This window comes from Seriola aureovittata, chromosome 14 (assembly GCF_021018895.1).
Source record: "Seriola aureovittata isolate HTS-2021-v1 ecotype China chromosome 14, ASM2101889v1, whole genome shotgun sequence".
Classification (NCBI taxonomy): domain Eukaryota; kingdom Metazoa; phylum Chordata; class Actinopteri; order Carangiformes; family Carangidae; genus Seriola; species Seriola aureovittata.
In genome coordinates, this window is record NC_079377.1 from 19,849,162 (window position 1) to 19,857,533 (window position 8,372).

The 8,372-nt window shown below is 37.5% G+C and overlaps 1 protein-coding gene across 1 annotated transcript; it reads left to right on the plus strand.

The window, feature by feature from the left end:
- Positions 1-2: 2 nt before the first annotated feature.
- On the plus strand, positions 3-8,290 carry LOC130180983 (cytochrome P450 3A30-like). The gene is made up of 13 exons (XM_056394690.1): positions 3-157; positions 299-392; positions 654-706; positions 1,574-1,673; positions 2,596-2,709; positions 3,423-3,508; positions 3,635-3,777; positions 3,873-3,997; positions 4,655-4,739; positions 5,614-5,774; positions 6,665-6,891; positions 7,467-7,629; positions 7,717-8,290. Exons 1-13 carry the CDS (start codon positions 87-89, stop codon positions 7,789-7,791), a joined length of 1,497 nt encoding a protein of 498 aa, XP_056250665.1. The 5' UTR covers positions 3-86; the 3' UTR covers positions 7,792-8,290.
- Positions 8,291-8,372: the final 82 nt, after the last annotated feature.

Sequence of the window (8,372 nt, forward strand, 5' to 3'; positions counted from 1 at the left end):
GTAGTTAAAGTTCACTTGTTGTTATCCCAACCAACTTCCTTATTTCTCACGCAGTTTGTCTCCAGTTCTCCCTCGGAAGAGTCGAAATGTCTGTCTTTACGTTGTTGTCACCAACCACCTGGACTTTGCTGGCTCTCTTTGTCACGCTGTTATTCCTGTGAGTAGTCTGTGGATTTGTCAGAGTTGTGCTAGCTGGTCAGTTTTGTCTTAATTGACTGTGACAATTCTTCCTTAAACTGTTGAAATATTGATCCCTATTCTTGTAACAGATATGACTCTTTCTTTTTATATAATTTAGGTACGGCATTTGGCCCTTTGGATTTTTCAAAAAGCTGGGAATACCTGGACCAAAGCCTTTGCCTTTTGTTGGAACACTTCTTTACTTTCGAAAGGTAAACACAAATCTTGAAGACTGCTATGTGAGGAGTTGATTGATTTGATAACTGAAAAGTAGAGATGAGGATGTTTATCATGTGAGCATGATGACAATAAAAAGCACTTTATATACAGAAACATAATTCAGAAGCTTCAGTAACCTACCTGGCGCTCATTGCCTGACCTATCGCTGCACATTATGAGTGTAACTGTTGGAAGCTCTGTGGCCCTTTGACCTTCTAACACCTTTTAACACATTTATCTGAAATGTCTTGTAGGGGATTGATATTTTTGACCGTCACTGCCAAGCCAAGTACGGAGATATCTGGGGGTGAGTTGTTGCTTCGTCTTTCAAGGCCTACTCCTACAGATAGCTTCTGCAGTGGAAAAAGTTCCAGTGCATCCTCTGCCAAGGGCCAACAGATAAATCTGAGGGGTCATGAAAATGGGACAGGAAAGAAGATAAAGCAAAGTTATGCAATAGGAATTTGTTATGCAAAGTTTTACTTTTTAAATAGTCATATCAATGAAACCATTTGATACATTTAGAAGGGAAATCTCTCTTCTGGTGGAAACAAGTAGACTGTTTTTTTTATGAGGCCAAAAAAGTTAGAAATGCATAACTTTAATGTGAAATAGTAAATGTATATATCAAATAAATGTCATACACTAAAAAGTAGATTATTTGCCTCTGAAATGGAGAGCAAGTATAATGCAGCAGAAAATTGAAGCATGGAAGTAAAGTACAAGTACCTCTAAAGTTAACATAAGCACAGTACTTGCATAAATGTAGACATACATGACATACTGTATACTTGAAGTATTTAGACATAAAACAGGCTCAAAGTTACTAGTTGTATCTGTATGTTTGGAGTTATGGCCACACTCCAGGTAACATTCCTGGCACGCTTGTAATGCATTGGACTATATCTTTATTCTCAGTAAATGGCCATTTCATAACGCACCTTTTGAAATTATGACTGAATATTATCATTATCAGGGTATTGTACATGATTGAGAAAAATAAAAAAAAGATAACCCGCTGTTATTATCCTGCCACAGAACCATAGAGATTTTCATTTGTTAAAATTTAGATCAATATACATTTAATTCTCTCTTTGAGCTGACATGGATGCTTTGTAAAATGTTCATGTTTACACAACAGCTCATACATATATGTTGTTGTGTTTTTGTGCAGGTTATATGATGGACGACAACCAGTTTTAATGGTGACAGACCCTGAGATCATCAAAAATGTGATGGTGAAGGAGTGCTACTCTGTGTTTACCAACCGCAGGGTAAGAGACTCATCTTGTTGCATGTTGTAGAGGATTTTAAAATTCAGGATATTATGTCAAGTGACACAACATTTGCGGTCATGTTTCAATAAAGTAAAAAATGCGTTTGGTGTTTCTCCAATTATGCAACTCTGCAACGCAGAGGTTGAGGCATGTTAAAACATCTGAAATGACGTAATAATGTGGTTAGATCAGTTGTGTTACTCACCCTATCAGGCTAAGGAGTATTTCAGAATTTTGAAGGTCATATCTCAAATACGTTTTTCTGAAGCTTAAGTAAAGAAAAGGGAGCTAAGCATGTTTCAATCCAGTCAGGCAGTCTGGATTTGAAATAATATCCTTCAGAAGATCACGCCAGGCACCACACACAGCTGCTGAGGCCAGTGGAAAATAATAGGAAACACTCTTGACACACTTCTTAGAGCTGTGTGTGGTGCAACTTGTTTTGATTTAGTCATGAGACACGACATGTTAAATAAATAAGATGTGACGCCTTAATTACGGAAGTTTTGTTTCGCTGGAGAAAGCCAAACTGTTTCTGCTCTTGTGCGAACTGGTAGCTGGCTGTAGTTGTATATTTAATAAACAGAGATGAGAATATCAATCAATCACATTTAACTTATTAGCTAATTCGCTATCAATAAGGGGCTTTGTTCAGGGCAGCCTGAACAGGCCGGGAGTACGGTGACAGGTTTTGAATTAAATTTTACTTCTCTCTGTTTTTGTTGTATTTTAGGTGTACTGATGTGGATATTTTAGTTTAGTTTATGTTGAGAGTGATCATTGAATGTGTGGTCACATTTTCAAGACGTGAAAGTTGGAAGTTGGATTATTAGAGCAGAAAACTTGGTCTATATAAATCTTCTGTACAAGAATCTAAACACTCAGTGTAGTTTCCTCTTTATTGTCCTCATGTTCACAGGATAATCCAACGGCAGGACCTTTGGAAGATGCAATCACATCAGTTAAAGATGAAAAGTGGAAAAGAATTCGAAGCACTTTATCTCCGTGCTTCACCAGTGGACGGCTGAAACAGGTTGGTACCACATCTAAGCTCACTGACCCCCTTTCTGTTTTCAAACAAATACATTCACCTCCATCTGCAGTAAATGTCTACATACATATATTTACATGTGTCTACAGTGTATCTACATGTATTTCCATGTCTGTTTAGACACACTGAGAGAAGTTGGCTGTGATAGAAATAAATATGCAGAACACAGTATCAACATTGCCAGCAGTGGAAAGTAACTAGCTACTTTAATTCAAATACTGTATTTAAGTTCAATTTTGAGGAACTTATTTCCATTTCCTGCTACTTTATACTCTACACTACATTTATGACAGCTGAAGTAACTAGTTACAGTGCAGATGGACATTTTACCTAAAACAGAATATGATAAGCTTATACACTAAAATACACTGTGCATGATTAAACTGGGACGTCCCAGCCTTTTTGAAACATTTACTTTTAAACCTCTAAAACTGTTTCATTTAAATAATAATTTGACACTCAAAGAGGCAGAAGTATCCAATGTTTCACAAATAACAGCAAAGATTTGAGAAGAGTCAAAAAAATTAATAGAAAATTGTGTAATAGAACTTTGTTTTTCCTTCTTTCCTGCACCATTTGACTTTCACTCGTAGTGGAGTATTTGTACATTGTGCTTTTGACAATTTCACTCAAGAAAAAAGAAAAGTACTTCTTTCTCCACTGAACATTACACAACTCTTCTTTTTTTTTTCAAGATTTATCCCATCGTTGCTCGCTACGCAGACCGACTCGTTGAGAAACTTGGACAGCAGAATTTGGATGAGCCCGTTGACGTCAAACAGTATGTTGTTAATCTGTTATACTGCAGCATATCCTCATATTGTTTGTCACGAAATGAATACGCATGGTAATACTTAATCCATGTTAGATCTTAAAAGACAACCACCTCTCCTTTTTTCTGCTGTAGATTTTTGGCGCCTTACAGTTTAGACGTCGTGACCAGTGCTTCTTTCGGTGTTGAGGCCAACTCCATCAGCAATCCAGAAGACCCCATTGTTGTGCATATCAAGAAGATTCTTAACTTTAGATTATGGCCGTTCTTTTTCTCAAGTATGTCCTCCTTTCAGAGATCGTTTCATCATGATGAGCAACTTGGTATCATTTTTATGTAAATTCTAGTTAACAGGCCTTTGGTCTCTTTTCAGTGTTGTTTCCCTTTGGTGCCCGTCTGCTAAAACTCCTGAATATTGAAATGATGTCCAGAGTCAGCGTGGAATTTTTCTACAACATCATCAAAAGATTTAAAGACCAGCATCGTGCAGAGGACTCTGTAAGCATTTAATCTGAAACAAGTGGGAAAAAAAAGACATTGCAGAGAATTAGCTTGACACTTTTGGGAAATATGCCGTATTGTGATACTACTCTAATGTCTGTCTGTTAATTATGAAGCTACAGCCAGGAGCTAGTTAGCTTAGCTTAGTATAAAGATTGGAAACATGGGGAAACTGCTAGCCTGGCTCTGCCCATAATCTGCCCATTATGCCAGCACCTCTGAAGCTATGAACCCAGACTTTCCTTATTATTTTTTAATCCTACCAGTTGATGAAGTCAAAAATTAGTCTAGAATGAGTTTGAAACTGCTGTGTATTGAGCTAAAGAATTAGGATTAGGAGAAGAAAGGAGTAATATAACACAATATAACAAATTAAAATAATTGTTCTTCAAATTACCTTTTAAAAAGTGGGTTTAAAAAGCGTTTATGCTAGGCTAAGCTAACCTCCTGTGGCAGACATGAGAATGGTATCAATCATCTCATCTTAAGTCTCAGCATGAAAGTGAATAAGCAAATGTTGAACTATTCCTTTAAACCCTCACAACTTTCTCCTTATGTTCTCTCTCGTTCAAATGAACCTAATACCACCCACATTGATATGTTTGGTAGAAATGTTGTTTCTGTCGATGCTGACTGTTCTCTGTGCTGATGTAGAGTCGGGCAGACTTCCTGCAGGTGATGATTCAGAGCGAGATACCAGAGACAGACATAAAGAGTGAACATGAACAGCCGAGTAAAGGTACGTTTTCACCAAGGCGATAAGTCGAGGTAACACTTCATCAGCACTCTGTTCTCAGTTTACATTCAAATTGTTCTTCACCTTCATAAAGTGATTCCTCTTCACTAGACCACAAGATAACTGAAGATAGATGGTATTCCACACAAAGTTGTTCCATGTTTATAACGCATGTGTTTTTTCCTTGTATTGTATAATGCCACCCTGATCATATGAGTTCTAGATGAGCGTCAGTGTTTTTTTTCCCCCCAAATATCCCTGTAGCTGAAATCAAATGGTTAAAAATAATTACACCACGATCTGCCAGTAATTAGAGCTGAAGTCATGTTCTTATACTCCTGTCTCCTCAAATGTGCTGCTTAAATTCAACTCCAAGGTCCTTTTATTGGCATGACAGTTTGAGAAAAACAATATTGCCAAAGCATCAAAACACAATTTCCAAAAAATTCTAAATAAAAAATGCAACAAACAGCACAAATATCGCTTTTCTCTATTTTATGTCGTTGTTAACTGAAGATCTTACTGTTTTCGACAAACTTCAAATCTGATTTGAAGACGTCGCCTTCAGCTTTATTAGATTATGACGGGTATTTTTCACCGTTCTTACATTTTGTCGACCAAACGACTAATCAATTAATAGAGAAAATAATTGTCAGATTAAGTGATAATGAAAATAATTACAGCTCCATTTATCATTTTGATGATAATCTGTCAGATGAAATTTTCATGTCTAAACTATCTTCTAAACTACTCTTCAGTTGAGTGAATAATAATCTACAAAAAAAGCCACTAATAACACCTGTAGTACAGGAGCTTTGAATAAGATTTAAAACATTGGTTTTCTATATTTTCATTTGTTCACCTTATTTTGTTGTAGGTTTGACTGATCATGAGATCCTCTCCCAGGCCTTCATCTTCATCTTCGGAGGCTATGAGACCACGAGTGTCACTCTCACTTACATCTTTTACAATCTGGCCACCAACCCAGAGGCGTTGGAGACCTTGCAGAAGGAAATTGACACCAGCCTCCCGAAAGATGTACAGTAATACATTCATCGTATATTATATCGCTTTATTTTAAACGTCCCTAATTTTTCATCTAATTTCCTAGAAAGTTTCCTGATTGTTTCTCAGTAGCTCAGTAGGTATTTAGCCGCTAATTACGAGGATATTTTATACACAGTTTGGTACTAATTATAATAATTATGAGGCAAATGGATATTAAGTTATTAAATACCCCCTCATTAGCTGTATTGGAGGTTTTAAGAAAAGACTTGGAATTTGTGCAGTAGCTAAGTGAAGAATAGTTCATCAACTGATGCCAAAATATCTGAGTTTCCCAAAAAGACAAACGAAAAGAATCTTCATTTTGACGCGTCATGACTTTGAGCTGCCATACATCATAGATCTGCTTTTGAATCTGTAAATATATTTTAATGACGTTGATGTTTCATAGTGGTTGAATGTTCACCAGTAGTTTTCAGCTGCATTAGAAATTCCTTAGTTTTGTGTTTTATGTTCATCAAATGAATAAAAGAGACGTATTTCTACCTAATTTCCACAAACTGGACATTTTAAAATAAAATGACTCGGTGTGGAACATTTTCTGTTTAACCAAGAATTAAGATTTTCCTGTTGAGCTTTCTAGGAAACTCTGATGGATGTTTATTAACTCTCTTCACTCACCTACTACATAAGTTCCTAATTTCTTTTCCCAAAAACTTGAATATAATGAGCAGGTACTTTGCCCATTTATAATTAGAAAACATACAAAATATCCTTGTGATTAATAAACTGCTCTCAAGAAAGTTTCTAGGAAGTTAGCTGGAAAATATGGGACCCGCAAATTAAGGCGTTACCTTTTGTTCCAAACTTTATCTGTTTATTTTTGTGTTTGATGTCTCCTTCACCTTCTTCACCTTTTCTAGGCTCCAGTTTCATACAAGGATCTGCTCGACCTGCAGTACCTGGACCAGGTTATTAATGAGTCACTGCGTTTGACCCCCACTGCACCTCGGCTTGAGAGGCTGTGCAAAAAAACTGTCCAGGTCCAGAACGTCACCATTCCTGAAAGAACCCTGGTTGTGGTTCCTGTGAGCACATTACACAAGGACCCACGCTTTTGGAGCTCACCTGAGCTTTTCAGACCAGAGAGGTAAATGTGCTAAGCTTTTATTTTTCACATTAATGAATCCAGGAGAGAGAACCTTTTCTCCCGCCACCAGAAAATACAATTACTCAAATCTGGCACGTTGCTCTTGAATAGATTTTCAACAGCTGGAGTTGAACAGTTGTGACTTTAACTGGCCACTCAAAAGTTCATAAGTTCATTCTTGACCTTGGGAACAGGAGAGACGGCCCTTCAGCCAAATGTGCAAACTGATCAGGCAAAACATAACAGAACAGTGTTTATTAGACTTCTGCAGCTACACCAAGCCTCACAGTGAAGATCCACTAAACTGGTGGCTAGATATTGCAATACATAAAAAAAAAAAAATTGTAATTTTAGTTAAAATTGCAGTATTTTGCAGCCCTGTTGCTAGCACCTTTTTAAAACACAAAATTAAATAATTCTGCAGAGTATCATGAACATGCATTCTCTCTCAGTGGTGACTTAGACTTTGAGTTAATCTGGTGTGTGTGTGTGTGTGTGTGTGTGTGTGTGTGTGTGTGTGTGTGTGTGTGTGTGTGTGTGTGTGTGTGTGCTCGTGTGCTCGTGTGCTCGTGCAGGTTCAGTAAAAGCAGCGGGGAGGAGGTGAACCCGTACGTGTACATGCCGTTTGGGCTCGGTCCTCGTAACTGCATTGGGATGCGCTACGCTCTCCTCACCATGAAAATGGTCATTGTCCGTCTCCTGCAGCATTACACTCTGGAAACATGCAAAGACACCGAGGTAAGAATTAGAGCAACGCACGTATTCACATACAGTCATACTCCTCTGCTGTCATGTCCCTGATTTTACCTTCCTTTCTTCCTCTAGATTCCTCTAGAGTTTGACTGGAAGTTCCAGCCGATCAAACCGGTAAAACTCAAGTTTGTTCCCAGACAGCACTAGTCGTCTGAGAGGGAAGATCTCTGCGTACGTCTCGGCCTCTGAATTCCCATCAAACCCATTATTTTGTAGTTGTTGTTTGAATGTGTGGCGGCTGCTGACAGGATGCCATGTATACTTTTGTACTTCAGTGCTAGTACTGCTTAAACTCATGTATCACTAATGCACAATCAGCACTTAATTTGATGAATTCAATGTATTTTATTCACTTTTCCACTTTTCCATGAATTGATATGTTTCATTGAATGTTCAATTTAACTGTGTCTTGATGTTTAAAAAGCACAAAAACCGTAACTTTTATCTTCTTATAGTACAGTACATGAATTTATATGCTTATTGCTCACCTCCAGTGTGTTTTCATATATGTAATGGACAATTCATTGTCCTGCACAGTACCTGCATAATATCCTACAGTCCTCCATCACAAGTGAAACATATTCCCAGGAAGCCTGTTTTTGTAAAGAGCACACTAGAGAATGTACAATAAATTTATCCAGATATCCATGTTGTTTTATCTCATTTTGCATCAGCTTTGACTTTCTTCCTTTTTTAAGGTTCTCACATCATGACAGGCACCACAGAAG

What these genes read in the sequence shown, in the direction of transcription:
- LOC130180983 (XM_056394690.1), top strand. Translation starts at nt 87, where the DNA reads ATGTCTGTCTTTACGTTGTTGTCACCAACCACCTGGACTTTGCTGGCT. An exon ending in CTGTGTTTACCAACCGCAGG is followed by an intron (nt 1,674 to 2,595) that starts GTAAGAGACTCA and finishes TCATGTTCACAG; the next exon opens with GATAATCCAACGGCAGGACC. An exon ending in ACATGAACAGCCGAGTAAAG is followed by an intron (nt 4,740 to 5,613) that starts GTACGTTTTCAC and finishes ATTTTGTTGTAG; the next exon opens with GTTTGACTGATCATGAGATC.